At 41.9% G+C, this 17,593-nt stretch overlaps 1 protein-coding gene across 2 annotated transcripts in view; it reads right to left on the bottom strand.

Annotated features, from left to right (window-relative positions):
* Positions 1–17,593, bottom strand: part of USP7 (ubiquitin specific peptidase 7) — a 377,898-nt gene that overhangs the window by 208,639 nt on the left and 151,666 nt on the right. For both annotated transcript variants that reach the window (XM_030213526.1, XM_030213525.1), the window contains exon 12: positions 1,812–1,921. In XM_030213526.1, coding sequence (XP_030069386.1) covers positions 1,812–1,921 — 110 coding nt within the window. The remainder of the gene's footprint in view (positions 1–1,811; positions 1,922–17,593) is intronic.

The raw sequence follows: 17,593 nt of genomic DNA, 5'->3' as shown, positions 1-17,593 counted from the left end.
CTCAAGAGGTAGAACTCAGTCAGGTTTCAGGACTTCCACAATGAATATGCATGAGATTTATTACATATAGCAGAGGCAGCGCAAGCAGATCTCATGCATAATACTGTCAAAGTCTTGACAAATCCTTAAAACCTGACTGGATTGTGACTCTTGAGGACAGTGGTTGTGAACCCTAAGTGACTTGTAAAACTGCAAATTATCCAAACTAGAACAGCTCAACTCCAAACCATGATTAGGAGAAGGGAGTCTACTCAACCTACTCTGATTAAGCTTCATTGGTTTCCCATAAAAGAACATATACAATTTAAACTGATGGCCCTGGCATTTAAAATGCTTCACAATGGCAACTACAGTCATTACAAGGATCATGTTACAAGTGCCTTCTTGTCAAGATGATGCGCAAGAACAGTTAGCAAGTGAGAACCTTCTCTTTGGCAGCCCCTAAGTTGTGGATTTGGCTTCCTCTCAAGATTCAATTGGAGGTCAATCTTTTGAAAATGTCTATGAATTTAAAAGCCTACTATTTTCCTGGGCTGTAAGCTCGAGGTCACAATATTTCAGCAAGTTAGAAATTATGTCTCTTCTCTCAAGAATTCTGTTAGTTCATTTATATATTTGGTATTATATTTACAGCATATTGTTTATTTGTTTATAATTTAATTTCTGGTTATTTTCTTTTTATAGTTTTTATTTTATTATTAAATTGTCTGATTTGTGTTATTTAGATTGTTTTTGTAAGACACTTTGAATGGATAATCCAGGAAGGCGGTATATAAAATTTTAAAATACCTTATGTTGTGGGGATGAATTGTAGCAGCAGGGACATGGCGGCTTGTAAAGATTGAGAGAAAGATGGATTGTGCAAAGTTACAAGCAGATCCTGGAGGAAAACTTGCTCTAGTCTGCCACAAACCTGGGTCTGGAGAAAAAAGATTCACCTTTCAGTAGGACAATTATCCTAAGCACTAAGCAAAAGCAACAATGAATGGCTTAGCAAGGAAAGGGGATATTTGATATGCCGCCTTTCTGTGGTTACAATCAAAGCGGTTTACATATTATATACAGGTACTTATTTTGTACCTGTAGCAATGGAAGGTTAAGTGACTTTTCCAAAATCACAAGGAGCTGCAGTGAAAATTTAATTGAGCTCCCCTGGTTCTCAAGCCACTGCACTAACCATTATGCTTCTCCTCCAGTGAATGCCTGAGTGGCCCAAAGCCTCAACCAGAATTCAAGATTTGAATACTGCAGTCGACAGATAATTAATTCCTAGCCAGTCTGATAGTGTTTGAGCTATTCTGCTAAGAAGAATAAGCAAAAACTGCCTCATTATGTGATGCAAAATTGATAGGCACTTACACTAAACTCATAGCTGTTATTGGTGCAAAAAGAGGCTGCTACAAAAGTACTGAATCAAGGGTTCTGCACGGTTTATGTAATCAAGACTTTTTGGTTTATTATTCTTAACTACTTTTTGAATTTTTCTATAATTATTTTCCATGCTGAAAGCTTATGTAGATTCTACTTTAATGCATTTTAATTGTATTTTTAGATAGCCAAATGTGAAAAATGTAAAGTAATGTTAAAAAAAAAAAAGACATCTTTAACTGCTTTATAGACTGTTTAGTCTGGTTCCACGTTTCAATGACTTATATAAACAACCAAAATACACAAAAGCACAGCTACTGGACTGAACACACAAAATTACACACGCATATCACTGGTATATATGTATATAAGCCCTCAACAAGACACATTAAAAACAAATTCATGTTGTATTAAAAATGTCATTTACTTAAAAAGAAACCTACCTATCATTAATCTTGATGTTTTGGTCAGTCTGAGGGTCATACATAAACCTCATGAGCTGAAGATGCAACACTGGCGGTAAAGTTAGGAACTTTACACCTTTCTCTGCTTCCTGTATGATTTAAAAAATAAATTTGAAAATTCTAAATTAACAAGTCTACCTTAAATCAGATTATTCTTACTGTACTGTTAACTAAATAACTGCTGTTAATTAAATATTTTTTTCAGATTAATCATCTGAATCAGGACCTGTTCGGATTTTCAAGTCGTGCCCTGAGCAAGAATGTATCTTCCTCCCACACCTGGGAATGGTAGCACTCCTGATGGTAAAGGCACTTCTTTCAATTCTGTTTGCCACTAGTGAATATATATGCACATATGTATCTTTTATATATTTGAAGGCAGGAGTGGAAGGCCAAAAATGATGGGAGCAGCAATTGGGGGCAACCTTTAACCTTACACCAGCAGGAAGCAGTAGCCTGGCATGGGGAAGTATTTCTCTGCAGTTCACATACACACTCACATTAATTCCTCTTCCCCCAGATCTGGTGTAGAAATCCCAGCAGTGCCCTTGAAGCACAGTATCCAGAATGAGCATCCTGCTCCCCTACTGTAAATCCTGATCTGAATGCTCAATCATGTAGAAAGCTATCTGAAGTATGAATTCTGTATTGTGACCATGACACTTTTGTAAAGTAATGTCGTACTATGTGTTTGTATATAAGATTATAAAATTAATTTTGTTATCTAGTAAATTCTATATACGGCACTGAAAATTGCAGGCGCATCCAATTTGCATGTGCAATTTAACTGAATGAGCCAATTAGTACCAATTGGGCATTAATTATTGGCAACAAATTGAATTTATATGCAGCCTTGTAGTCAGTATTCTATAAAGGTGTATGCACAAATTTTTACGCACGGATCCAAAAGGGGGCATAGCCTTGAGCGGGTCAGGGGCATTCCTTGAAATTGTCCACACTATTACAGAATATGGCAGATCTGCGCCTAATTTAGGTGTATTTATACCAGATTTCAGCTGGTGTAAATTCTCACACCCAAAATGGGGACAGATCCCAGTGCCAAGTATTATTCTATAAACGGCACCCAACTCTATTTATAGAATAGCACTTAGTGCTCATTTTTTTTAGATTGCCAAATTTGGTCACCATTTACTGCGTTTAGCCCTGTGTGTATTTTCTGTAGTGAGTCATCCGGGTGTGCTGAGGTGGATTTTCCTACATTTAATAGCATGATGCAACAGATACACACATGGGTGACATCAAGCCAATCCCCTGTTCCATAGCTCAAAAAGCTCTGGAAAAGGCTTCTCAATTGGTGCGAGTTCCCAATCAGAGCTCATCTCAGAATAGTTCAGTTTTCATAAGCATGCTTCAGCATTGGAAAAGGAAGGGGGGGGATTGTGTGGCTGTTGAATCCTGCTGTCCAAGAAAAACACTCATTACAGGTGTGCAACTTTGCTTTCTTCATGGTCAAGCAGAATCACAACAGTCACAAAGCTGAGGTTTACACTACAGTTTTTTGGGGAGGGGAAATTGTGATGAATAAGTGGCAGAAACAAGTTTAAGTGCTAACAGTTTAGACTGTTCAGTGCTGCTGTTCGAAAAGATGTTATCTATTAAAGATGCTTGGTCAAGACAGTAATGCATAAAAGAGTGTGTATAGAGGTCTAAGCTGCCATCTTGCAAAACATCCTTTACTAATGAGCACAAGTACACTACTGATGTCACTGCAGGTTTATAGTTATATGCTTTAACTCTGGCCCATGCAAGCACTACCGGCTTTCTAATAACAGAAAGTAACGCAGTCTACAGTTCATCTAAAGAGGGTTCTCTTTATTGGGACCCCTTTATTATACAAATGGTAGGGACAGAAAAAGCTGAGCGAGTCTACTGGATGTCATAGTTCTTTTCAAAATATATTTGTAGCACTCTTTTACATTCCAGTATATGAAGCCTTTGCTGCTGATAATGCTGGTGGTGGAAAAAATATCAGTAATACAATGGATTGATTGATATGAAAATCAGAGACTAAAGGTTTATGGAAGGGCTTCAAGATGGCTGACTGACTACAACGCTGTGCAGAGGTTCTGTTAAGCATTTATGAAACTTTACCTTTTGGAACATTTACCTTTATGCCATGCCAAAAAAGAAAAGCAAAGTTCAGAATCATCCCCCCTCCTTCTTCGACTCTTGTTCCTGCCTCTGGTCATCATTCTGTACAAGGCTTCATCAGCATTAACCAGACTTTGGGCGCACTTACAGAGGGGAGCAGGACAGAGAACTGCTCCCCCTTGGGTGGCGAGGTTTTGCTGAACCCTGCCACACCAAATCCACTATCTGCGGCTCTCAAGCAGATGAGCAAAAAAGGGTGCAACACAGGCCTCTCACTACAGCTGGGAGGAGTACTATTCTGAACGTGCCCCACAGCAGGAAGTGTGGCATCAACGTTGGGTGCAACCCTCCAGGTTGGGTCGCAATCCCTGGAACATCAGGAAGTACAAGGGCATATGGAGCGCGGTGAGATGAGTGAATGTGGGCATTTGATTACATTATCAACAGTGCCACCACTTGAGATATCTATGGAGAATATGTGGTCAGTAGTGGCTTCCATCCATAACTTCTACTGGTTTTTTGCTTGTTTTCTTCACAACTCGTTGCCAAATCTCAGGCTGAAGAGAAATTGACTTGGGCTATTTCCCTTAAGGCAGATGGTTTGAAGTAGGAGAGGTATGAATCTTAAAAGGCATTCAATTCTGATTTGGTACTGGACAAGTCTGTTATATATACTAAGATTGAGAATATGGAAAATGTTGCTAACCATCCAAGACAGCCTTCTAACATGCAGCCCCCTAGATCTGGAATAACCTATCAATTGCAATCAGATCAGAACCTTCACATAAGCGATTCAAAATTCTTTTACAAACTTGGCTATTCTCCTCAACTTTCTCCAAGAATCTTTTTTTTTAACTCATAGTAAACCGCTTTGACGTACTGACAGAGCAGTATATCAAATCTAAATAAAAATAAGTACATTAAATAAATACGCGTGTGCTCAATTTTCCTCAAGTACTGTCCATTCCTCAAGGATCTATTTATAGATATTTGAGGGACCCACTGAATTTTTCTGAATATTGTGACCCCCTTGAATAATATTTACCATGTTTTATTATCTAAGCAAGATCTGGAGAATTATCTAGATCTTCTTTGTATGTGACAGGTCTCCTGGACTTTTCTGGAGAAAACATCAATGTTGATAGTGGATAGAGACTCAGTTACACATTATTATTTAAGCTTTCAAAATTCTGAGTTTATTAGATCAAAGTTGCACATATATCCTGATATAAGTAAACGGACTGAAGAAAACAGAAATTTCATGCCATAAGGCAAGAAATGACCTCTTTGGTGCTAAATGTTTCCTACTATTTCTATATAAATGCATAATTCAGCTTACAGAAGAAAACTTTTGTCTTTTTTGAGCCTTTATTCAATCTAGGATAGTGAGTTCTCAAATTACATCTAGTGAGATCTGACATATTATATATTGGAAGATTTTCCTCTCTCTTATTCTCTCTGGGGGGGGGGGGGGGGAGGGAGTTCTTTTATTGGATTCCTTTACCTTATAGTGGTCTAAGTTTTCCAATTTCTTTGGTTGGTGGATTGAAGTAGTTATTAGTTTGCATTTACTTTTGACATATTTCCTTTGATTTGGAAAATCTTTCTTCAAGATTATACCTTGTTAGTGCAAAATTTTGCAAAGATAAAGGAAAAAAAAAAAGAATCAGACTACTTTGGATATAAACTTTGAATGTGTCCTCGGGACTACACAGCCATGGCAGAATCGTGTACAGGGATGTGAACCAGCATTTGTAATTCACTAATTGGCAGGCTGATGTGATAGCTGGAAAGAAATAATAATAAAATTTTCCAAGAAAGAAATTTGAATTCTGCTGATTCTAGAGGCTCAAATGGAAGACCCAATTTGTGAGAGGACCAGGATGAGGTCCCATTATCAGGGGGTATTTTCAAAGGTGATCTTGAGTTAGTGAGGTCTTTCATAAACCTTGCCAGAAGAGCATTTTTAGGAACAGGTTGTCGCTTATCAATACAATAAACACTTCACTTTAAACGACTTCAGCACTTCTAAAGGCAAGATCAGCTGCATATGCCGACATTTAAAGTTTTCTGAAAAATGAGGAGGAAACAGCAGGTTACTTCAATCACTTAGATAATCCTGCTGCATCAATCACTTTGTACTGATAAAAAATTCACTCCTCCTATTTGGTGATCTGTGATTAGAAATAGGTTGTCTACATGGTGATGTTATGCTGCTATGGCACAGAGGTGTACTCAAAGAATTGGTACTGAGACAAGAATTTAATATTTAGAGAAGGTACTGAAGGAAACTGGTTACTGAACAACTGACAGGACAGTTTTTCCTCAATCCTAGCAAAGAGTGTTGCACCTCATTTGGTAAAGTAAGATCTACTAATGACCTCCTTTCAACATCCAGGCTGTCAGAGCCAGGGATCAGAGACTGGAATGAACAGCGTGTTGTCCTCTTGGATCAGAAGATATGGATAAGTTGGAAGTATTACCAGAGATGATTAGATGATATGCAGAACTTAGCAAACCATATCTGCCTTAGCCAATGTGGTATAATCAGGATGAAGTGCACTGAATCTCCAAGTATATTTTGTAGTGTTCTGGTGCTCAATGGGATTGGAAGAAAGGCATAAAGCAGGCCATCCTTCCATGATGTCGCAAATGCATTTTCTACTAAACAATACTTGCTAGGGTGGTACGAGTAGAAAATTATACATTTCCTATTCTTCTCCATTGCAACGTGATCAATTTGGGGTTGACCTCAGTGTTGAAATAAATGGTGATGTATGCTATTCTGGTTTGTTCCCCCAGTATTTGTAGCATTTGTATCCCACATTTTCCCACAGATTTGCAGGCTCAATGTGGCTTACATTTGCCGTAATGGCGGCTGCCATTTCCGAGTAACTGAGTACAAAAGGCATTACATTAAGGTGTATACGTACATGGTAAAGAGGATTGCAAAAGAATACAAAAGAAGAGTACACTATCATTTCATTACGTTGCATACGTACATGGTAAAGAAGGGTATATTGTGGTAGTGTGTATTGGTTCCTGCGTGACAGATAGGATTGTAATATACATTAGATCATCGGTTGTAGAGAAGCCATATTCAACATAGGGTTGAAGTGAAAGAGGTTAGTCATTGTGATAAGAGTTCGATTTTTCTAGATCAGGTGTAGTTTTAATATTTAGTGCTGAGAATGAATGTTAATGGTATGCTTTCTTGAATAGATCAGTTTTCAGTAGCCTTCTGAAGATAGTTAAGTCTTGCGTTGTTTTTATGGCCTTCGGTAGTGCGTTCCAAAGCTGCATGCAAACGTAGGAGAAACTGGTTGCGTATGTGGATTTATATTTTAATCCCTTACAGTTGGGATAATGGAGATTGAGGAATGAGCGTGCTGATCTTTTTGCATTCCTAGTAGGCAAGTCTATAAGATCTGACATATAGGCCGGTGCTTCCCCATGGACGATTTTGTGGACCAGGGTGCAAACTTTGTACGCAATGCGTTCTTTTAATGGGAGCCAGTGCAGTTTTTCTCTTAGGGGTTTGGCGCTTTCATATCTCGTTTTCCCGAATATGAGTCTGGCTACTGTATTTTGAGCGGTTTGAAGCATCTTGATGATTTGTTCTTTGCATCCGGCATAGATGGCTTAGTACCATTAATTGTACTAGGCTTCGGAATACCTCCCTTGGGAAGAAAGGTTTGATCCTTTTAAGTTTCCACATGGAGTAGAACATTTTCTTTGCTGTATTTTTCATATGTTCTTCAAATGTGAGATTTCGGTCAATTGTGACTCGCAAAATTTTCAGTTTGTCTGATACCGGAAGGGTGTAGTCTGGGGTGTTTATTGTATTGGGTTTGTTTGTGTTTGTGATGATAAGATGAGACATTGAGTCTTTTCTGCGTTTAGCTTTAGTTGGAATGCGTCCGCCCATGAGTTCATTATTTGTAGGCTGTGTTCAATTTCATTTGTGATTTCAGTTATGTCTTGTTTGAACGGGATGCATATCGTGACATCATCTGCATAGATGTATGGGTTATGTCCTTGGTTGGATAGCGATTTGGCTAAAGGTGTCATCATTAAGTTAAAAAGGGTTGGTGAGAGCGGTGATCCTTGTGGTACTCCGCATTCAGGTTTCCATGGTGTTGACGTTTTTGAGTTTGCAGTCACTTGATATGTTCTTGCTGTTAGGAAGCCTTTAAACCATCTTAGTACGTTACCTCCAATCCCGAAGTAGTCTAGGATGTTTGTGAGTATCTGGTGGCTAACCATGTCAAACGCGCTGGACATGTCGAATTGTAGAAGCAGTACACTGTTCCCGTTTGCAATCAATTGTTTGAATTTGGTTATGAGGGTGATTATCACTGTTTCAGTGCTGTGGTTGGATCGAAATCCTGACTGTGATTCATGTAGTATTGTGAATTTGTTTATGTAGTTGGTAAGTTGTTTGGTTACCATGCTTTCCATTAGCTTTACTATCATGGGGATGGATGTTACTGGTCAATAGTTGGATGTGTCATTTAATTTTTTCTTTAAGTCTTTGGGTATAGGTGTAAGTAGTATATTTCCTTTGTCTTTGGGGAAGAGTCCGTGTTGTAGCATGTAGTTCAGGTGTAGCGTAAGGTCTGTTATGAAGCATTTGTGGGCGGTCCTTACTAGGTTAGGGGGGCAGATATCCAGTTTGGAGTGTTTTTTTGGAGAATTTGTTGATTGCTTGAGTGATGGTTTCCTCGGTTAGTAGATCGAAGTTGTTCCAGGTTCGATCTGCTGGGTATTCCCCGGGAGTTGGGTCTAGGCAGTCCATAAATTTTTCATGATCGGTGGAATTGAGTGGTAGCATGGATCGAAGTTTTATGATTTTCTCGTTGAAGTATTTGGCAAGTTCTTCTGCCGATGGAGTGTCTGTGCTGTCTGTGGTGACCGGTGTGGTATCAATTAGTATGCATAATGCTACTAGAAATGTGTGGAGTCTCACTGCTAAGTTCCCAAATCTTCAAAGTATCCTTTCACAGGCACCATGAATCTGTTCCTCCTCGCTTGTTGATATAAAACACAGCCACTTGACTGTATGTCTGGATCTGTACTAAATACTTAATGATGTTTGCGCAGGCTTGTGGGACATACAATATTGCTGAAATCCAAATGATTGATATGGCGATTTCTCCATTTACATGGCTATTTGCCTAGGACCTCTAAGAAGATCAAGCAAGTTCATACTGGGTCAGACCAAAGGTCCATTTAGATTTGTACCGTTTGTAACAGAGGTCAATCCATGTAACAAGTACTTGGCAAAAATCCCGAAATGCAGCAAGATTCCATGCTACTCGCCCCAGGAATAAGCAGTGGCTTTCTGTAGGTCAATCTTAATGGCTTATAGACCTTACCTCCAGGAATTTGTCCAACCTTCTCTAAACAGAGCTACATTAACTGATTTGCCACATCCTCCAGCAAGAGTTACACAGCTTAACTATATGTTAAGTGAAAAACTATTTTCTCCTATTTTAAATGTACTATGTAACTTCATGGCAGGTACCTTAGTCTTTTCCATGTTTTGACTAATTTGCATTTGCCCTTTCCAATTCACTCAGGATTTTATAGATCTCATCTCTCCTTATCCATCTCTTCTCCAAACTGAATAGCCCTAACCCAGTTAGCCTTTCCTCATACGAGATGAGTTAAAACCCTATCATTTTGGTCACCCCTCTCTGTACTTTTCTAATTCTGTTATATCTTTTTTTAGATGCGGGAACCAGAATTGCACACAATACTCAAGTAACGATATTAATATTCTTGTAGTCTCACTCCTTTCATAAGTAGTTCTAAAATTCTGTTTTTTTGACCAGCACACAGAGTGGCAGACTTCAATGTATTGTCCATGATGACATCTACATCCTTTTTCTGTATGGTACCTCCAAATGCGGAACCTAGCATTGTGCAGCTATAATTTGGATTACTCCTACTAACATGCATCACTTTAACTGTCACCATTAAATTTAATCTGCCAAAGGAAATCCTGCAATTTAACAACTTCAAATTTGGAGATGAAACAAAATTATTCAATAACCATTTCAAGATCAATTATGAATGCGTTCAAAAAGCACTGGTCCTAGTACAGATCCCTGTGGTATTACACTACCACCTTCTTCATTGAAAGAAAAGGCCATTTAACCCTACTCTGCTTTCTATCTTTAAACCAGCTCCCAATCCATAACACATTGCTTCATATCTCATGGCTTTTTAATTCTCTCAGGAGTCTCTCATGAGGGAGTGTCAAACGTTTTCTGAAGTCTATATACACTGGCTCATGGTTATCCACATGCTTTTATTCACACCTTCAAAAAAATATAGCAGACTGGTGAAGGCAAAACTTCCCTTGGCCAAATTCATGTTGACTGTACCAGTAAACCATTTTATTTTTTATTATTATTAGGATTTATTTACCGCCCTGTTGAAGGAATTCACTCAAGGCGGTGCACAGTAAGCCCAGGTTTGTCAGTGTGTTCAGTAATTCTGTTCTTTATAATGGTCTCTACCACTCTGTCTGGGACTGACATCAGGCTCAACAGTCTGTAATTTCTCAGATCACCCCAGAACCCTTTATAAAAAAGTAGCATTACATTGGCTACGTTTCAATCTTCAGGTATCACAGATGATTGTAACGATAGGTTACACACTACTAATAGATAAGTACTCTGGGGTGTATACCATTCAGTCCAGGTGATTGGCTGATCTTTAGCTTTGTTGATTTTGCCTACCACATCTTCCAGGTTCTGCAAGATTTCTTTCAGTTCCTCCATTGCAAATAAAGGAAGAGAAACCAACCCTATGCAATCCAACAGAAGAGAACCACAAAAAGTAGGGTAGTGCAATAGGCCTCCTAGGAAGAGTCAACAAGGGGTATCCAGTAGATGACAAAGGAAAATCTTTATTAAAGCACAAATCTTAATTGCTGGCTCAACTCTGATCAGTGTTTCAGCATAACGCCTGCCTCAGGGGTCACTAAAACATTGTCCAAGAAATAAAATCAGGACTGAAATTGCTAGCTTCTGCCAACAAAGCAACTTTTCTGAAATTTTGCAAACAAGTGTGGAGCAGGACCAGCAGTGTGAAGATGTGGTTTTCTTTTCAGTTCCTCTATATCATCATCTTTAAATACCATTTCTGGGACAGACAGCTCCCTTATATCCTCCTCAGTATGGCTGATGTGAAAACAAAATCACTTAATCTCTCTATGGCCCAGTGGCGTAGCCAAGGGTGGGCTGGGTGGGCCCAGGCCCACCCACTTTAGGTTCAGGCCCACCAAGTAGCAGCACACCTATAATGTGGCTGGCAGGGACCCCAAGCCCCACCAGCCAAAAACTCCCAACAACTGTTTGCTGCCGGTGAAAATCTGCTATTTAAAAGGTATATGGAGGAGAGGGGAAGTTTGAAAGACCATATGGCATGCAGGTGAGAGAGAGAGAAACCAAATCACTTGTAGGACAAGGTGGAGTTCTGCCCACCCACCTTGGGTCCAGGCCCACCCAAACTTGGGTGTCTGGCTACGCCCGTATGGCCTATTCCTCCCTGAGTGCCTATTTTACTTCTTGATGATCTAACAGTCCAAATGACTCACTCATAGGCTTTCTGCTTCTAATGTACCTGAAAAAGTTATGAGTTTTTGACTCTACAGTAAGATTCTTTTCAAATTCTCTTTTAGTCTTCTTTAATGCAGCTTCCCAATATTTATGATATTTCCCAATTTCTTCACTGGGATCCTTCTTCCATATTTGAAAAGATGCTCTTTTGACTAACAACCCTTTTCACCTCACCAACCATGCCAGTTATCATCTAGACTTCCTTTCACCATTTTTAATATGTAGAATACATTTGGTCTGGGCTTCCAAGATGGTATTTTTAAACAATGTTTATGATTGATTTAAACTCAACCTCTGCAGCTGCGCCTTTTAGCTTTTAACTATTTTCTTCATTTTATCATAGTTGCTCCTTTGAAAGTTAAATGCTAACGCAATAGATTTCTTTAGTGTCTACACTCCAGTAATTAACTTAAATTTAATATGGTCACTATTACTAAACCGAACCATCATCACTACTTCTCGCACTAAGTACTGCATTCTACCAAGAATTAGGTCTAAAATAGCTTGGTGCCTGAACCAGCAGCTTCATGAAGCAGTCTATTTCATTCTAGGAACTTTGGGGATGGCCTGAAAACCTGACCAGTTTCTAACCCTTCAGGATTACAGTTTGTCACCCCTGGAGTTGATAGAAACAATAGGCTGGTAGAACCCCAACTGCTATCATCTACCACTGTGTAACCATGGGTACAGGTGAAGCACTGCTTAAAGGACCCTTTAATATTCCCTTATCTCTTGTTTGTCCTGTTTGTCTGTCCTAATTAGATTGTAAGCTCTGCCGCACAGGGACTGTCTCTTCATGTTCAAGTGTACAGCGCTGCGTACGTCTAGTAGCGCTATAGAAATGATAAGTAGTAGTAGTAGTAACTTTACTTTTTTAGCATTTGCAGACAAGACATTTATCCAGTCACTACTGGGGTAACTGAAATCACTCATAGTGTTGCCAAATTTATTAGCTTGGTGGACAGGAGTATATATACCCCTATCACTTTCACATCACACATATGGATTCCACGTTGCAATCTGTTTCGTGCAGAATTGTTATCCTGTTTGACTCAATTCCTTCTAACACACAGCACCATCCGTACTCCAATTTCATCCACCCTATCATTGCAATATTATCTATACCCTGATATAACAGTCTTCCATTGGTTATCCTCTCTCCACCATGTCACTAAGATGCCTATTACATCTACCTCTTCATGGACTGCTATATATTCTAACTCTCACATCTTATGTTTTTAGGTTTCCAGCATTGGTATACAGATATAGCGAAGATACTTACCTGCTTCTCCAAGGACAGCAGGCTGATTGTTCTCACATATGGGTCGACGTCCGCGTTGGCCCAAGAATCGGCATTTTGCAAGTAAAATATAAAAAAGGTTTTGCCAGAGTCTTCTGGTGCGCGTGCAGCACAGACCGATTTCCCATCTGTCGCGCAAACGCATTCCTCAGTTAAATCAAAAGCACAAAAAGAAACAAATAACTCCAAAGGGGAAGGTGGGCGGGTTTGTGAGAAAAATCAGCCTGCACTTTTCTCAGAGAATATCTGCTACAGGTACGTACCTTCGCTTTCTCAGAGGACAAGCAGGCTGCTTGTTCTCACAAGTGGGGTATCCCTAGCAACCAGGCTCACTCAAAACAACGAACATTGGTCAACTGGGCCTCGCAACGGCGAGGGCATAACTTAGATTGACTTGAAACCATAAACATTTAACAGAGTGCAGCCTAAAACAGAACAAAAATGGGTCTAGGGGGGTGGAGTTGGATTCTAACCCCGAACAGATTATGCAGCACTGACTGCCCAAACCGACTGTCACGTTGGGTATCTTGCTGAAGGCAGTAGTGAGATGTGAATGTGTGGACTGATGACCACGTTGCAGCCTTGCAAATCTCTTCAATGGAGGCTGACTAAGTGGGCCACTGACGCAGCCATGGCTCTGACACTGTGAGCCGTGACATGGCCCTCTAGAATCAGCCCAGATTGGGCATAAGTGAAGGATATGCAATCTGCTAGCCAATTTGAGACTGCGCGTTTTCCGATGGCGATTGTTGTGATTGAAAGAAACAAACAGCTGGTCGGACAGTCTAAAGGGCTTTGTCCGCGCCACGTAAAAGGCCAATGCTCTCTTGCAGTCAAAGGAGTACAAACTGCTTTCGCCAGGGCGGGTATGAGGATGGGAAACAAAATGTTTGTAAGACAATTGACTGGTTCAGATGGAACTCTGACACTACCTTTGGCAGGAACTTAGGGTGAATGTGGAGGACTACTCTGTTGTGATGAAATTTGATATAATGTGCATGTACTACTAAGGCCTGAAGCTCACTGACCCTACGAGCTGAAGTAACAGCCACCAAGAAAATGACCTTCCAGGTCAAGTACTTCAGATGGTAGGAATTTAGTGGCTCAAAAGGAGCTTTCATCAGCTAGGTGAGGATGACGTTGAGATCCCATGACACTGGCAGAGGTTTGAAAGAGGGCTTTGACAAAAGCAAACCTCTCATGAAGTGAACAACTAAAGGCTGTCCAGAGGTAGTCCTATCTTCTAAAAACTGATGATAAGCACTAATTGCACTAAGGTGAACCCTTATAAGTTGGTCTTGAAACCAGACTCTGATAAGTGTAGAAGGTATTCAAGCAGGGTTTGTGTAGGACAAGAAAGGAGATCTATGGCCTTGCTGTCACAACAGACGGCAAACCTCCACCATTTAAAAGAGAAACACCTCTTAGTGGAATCTTTCCTGGAAGCCAGCAAGACCCGGGAGATACCCTCCGAAAGACCCAATGAGGCGAATTCTAGGCTTTCAACATCCACGCTGTGATAGCCAGAGACTGGAGGTTGGAATGCAGAAGCAACCCCTCGTTCTGAGTGATGATTGTCGGGAAACAATCCAATCTCCACGGTTCTTCGGAGGATAATTCCAGAAGAAGAGGGAACCATATCTGACGCGGCCAGTAGGGCGCAATCAGAATCATGGTTCCACGGTCTTGCTTGAGGATACTCATACAGAAGGCCTGTTCCTCAATGTAGGAGAAAGGCATCTGATGCTAGTCTGTCGTGGGCCTGAAGCCTGGAACAGAACTGAGGGACCTTGTGATTGATTTGAGTGGCAAAAAGATCCACCGAAGGGGTGCCCCACACTCGGAAGATCTTGTGGGTTACGCCCATATTAAGAGACCACTCGTGAGGTTGCATTATCCTGATCAGTCTGTCGGCCAGACTGTCATTTACGCCTGCCAGATAAGTGACATGCCCAGAGCCACATCTGGACGGTTTCCTGACACAGAGGGCGAGGTCCGGTGCCCCTCTGCTTGTTCATGTAATACACTGCAACCTGTCTGTTTGAATTAAGATAATTTGATTGGACAGCCAATCTCTGAAAGCCTTTAAAGAATTCAAGATCACTCGGAGCTCCAAGAGGTTGATCTGAAGATCTGTTTCCTGGAAGGGGGGGGGGGGGACCAGGCTCCCTGAGTGTGAAGCCCATCTACATGAGCCCCCCACCCCAGGAGAGATGTATCTGTCGTCAGCACTTTTTGTTTTCTGAGGAATTTGGAATCGAAGTCCCAAGGTCAGATTGGATCAAATTGTTCACCACTGAAGAGAGCGTACCAGCTTGGGGGACACTCGGATGACATCTTCTAGCCTCCCTGTGGCTTGATACACTGAGAAGCCAGGGTCCATTGAGCAGATCTCATGTGAAGACATGCCATGGGTGTAACATATACTGTGGAAGCCAAGTGGCCCAACAACCTCAACATCTGCCAAGCTGTGACTTGCTGCAATGTCCGAACTACGGACACAAGGGACAGAAGGTTGTCCGCACGTGCATCCAGGAGATAGGCTCGAACAGTCCATGTATTGAGCAGGGCTCCTATGAATTCCAATTGCAGGACAAGGGAGAGATGGGACTTGGGATAATTTATTATAAACCCTAGTAGCTCGAGCACCTGAATAGCCTTCCGCATGGACTCCCGAGCACTGTCCTCCGAGGTGCTCTTCAACAACCAATCGTTGAGATAAGGGAACACATGCACTCACAGTCTGCGTAGCGATGCTGCAACTACTGCTAGACATTTGGTAAATATCCTGGTTGCTCACGTGAGGCCAAAAGGCAACACTCGTTACTGAAAATGATGTGTTCCCAGCGGAAACCGAAGATACTTCCTGTGAGCTGGAAGTATCGGGATATGTGTATGTGCATCCTTCAAGTCCAGAGATCACAGCCAATTGTTTTTCTGAATCAAAGGAAGAAGGGTGCCCAGGGAAACCATTCTGAACTTTTCTCAAGTCAAGAATTTGTTCAGGGCCCTCAGGTCTAGGATGGGATACACCCCCCCCCCCTGTTTTTTTCTGCACAAGGAAGAACCTGGAATAGAATCCCTGCCCTTCTTCCCCTGGTGGAATGGATTAAACCGCATGGACCTTTAGAAGGGTGCAGAGTTCCTCTGCAAGCACCTGGCTGTGCTGAGAGCTGAATGAATGAGCTCTCAGTGGGCAATTTGGAGGTTTGGATTTCAAACTGAGGGTGTACCCTAGCCGAACTATTTGAAGAACCCACCAGTCAGAGGTTATGAGAGGTCACACCTTTGGTGAAAAAATGTTAACCTCCCTCCGACTGGTAAGTCGTCCAGCATGGACACTTTTATGGTGGCTATGCTCTGCTAGAGCCAAAAACTCGTCCCTTGCTTTTGCTGGGGAGCAGCAGGGGCCTTAGGCAAAAGCTGCTGACAAGAACGAGCGCACTGGGGTGTAGCCTGAACAGGCTGACGAGCTGCTAGGGCATACCTACATCAAGAATAGGAAGTACTCTGGGACCCACCAAAATACCTCCTGGATAAGGAGGTGGTAGCAGAAGGTTACCAGCAGGAGACAGAAGACATGTTGGAATGCTTCTTGATATGGTCAATCATTTCTTCTACCTTCTCTCTGAAAAGATTAACTCCCGGCATGGGGTATCCGTCGTCCTCTGCTGAACCAAATGGTCCAGGTCAGAGACGCGCATCCATGAGAGTCTGCACATTGCTATATCCTGGGCAGAGATTCTGGATGCCATGTCAAGAACTTGTGACACGCCTTCTGCTTGACCAGCTAGTGAAAAGGCTCGGCGTACTCCTGGAGTGCATCAACCAAGCCAGACAGATGCCTCACTGAGTTCCACAAGTAGATGCTCGTGAAGAGCTACTATGATTGAATGAGCATCGCGGCCTGATACATTTTCCTCCCAAACGAGTCCAAGGTTCTAGCTTCTCTGCCTGGGGGAGCCGAAGCATAGTCCCTAGTACTCTTGGCTCTCTTGAGAGCGGCATCCACCACCATGGAGTTGTAGGATAACTGAGACCTCACCAACCCAGGTTCCCCATGGATCCGATACTGGGTGTCAATTTACTTGGGGACCATAGGGACAGACTGAGGGGACGCACATTTCCTCACAAGGAATATCTTTAGTACCTCATGCAGGGGGGGCTGTCACTGCCTCCTTAGGTGGAGAGGTGTAGTCCAGGACCTTTTAGCCCTGGGCTCAAACTTCACTTCTACTGGGAAGGTTATGGCCTCAGCCATTTCCTGCACAAATGAGGTGAAAGAGGCTCTCAGATGATGACAGCCTTCTCTCAGGTGGAGGGGAAGGTTCTGAAGGAATCCCAAAGGACTCATCTGAGGAAAAAGTACCTGGGATCCTCCTCAGACACCCACAAACATTCCTCCTCAGTGTCAGACAGCTCTTCCCTCAGGGAAGCCCAAGACCAGGCCCGCCTCGACTTCGAAGACCCATGGCCTCGAGAACAGTGTTGAGGTCAGTTCATGCCTGAACTCCGATGAAGCTTCCTCCACCGACGTCGAAGGAGAACCAGCCTGGGTGACAGTCGACACCGGATCTACAAGTGGCGCAATGTCGAAGGCCGCACCGCAGGCTGGGAGGCCAGGTGGGGCCCCTGCAGAAGGCATGGTAGGCGCAGGCACCCCAGATGCCGATGCACATTGCTGCATAAAGGCCTCCAATAGCTCTGAGAGCAAAGCC

This window comes from Microcaecilia unicolor, chromosome 8 (genome assembly GCF_901765095.1).
Source record: "Microcaecilia unicolor chromosome 8, aMicUni1.1, whole genome shotgun sequence".
NCBI classification, from domain to species: Eukaryota; Metazoa; Chordata; class Amphibia; order Gymnophiona; family Siphonopidae; genus Microcaecilia; species Microcaecilia unicolor.
The sequence above is the reverse complement of the archived record's forward strand: the minus strand, read 5'-3'. Positions and strand labels throughout refer to the sequence as shown.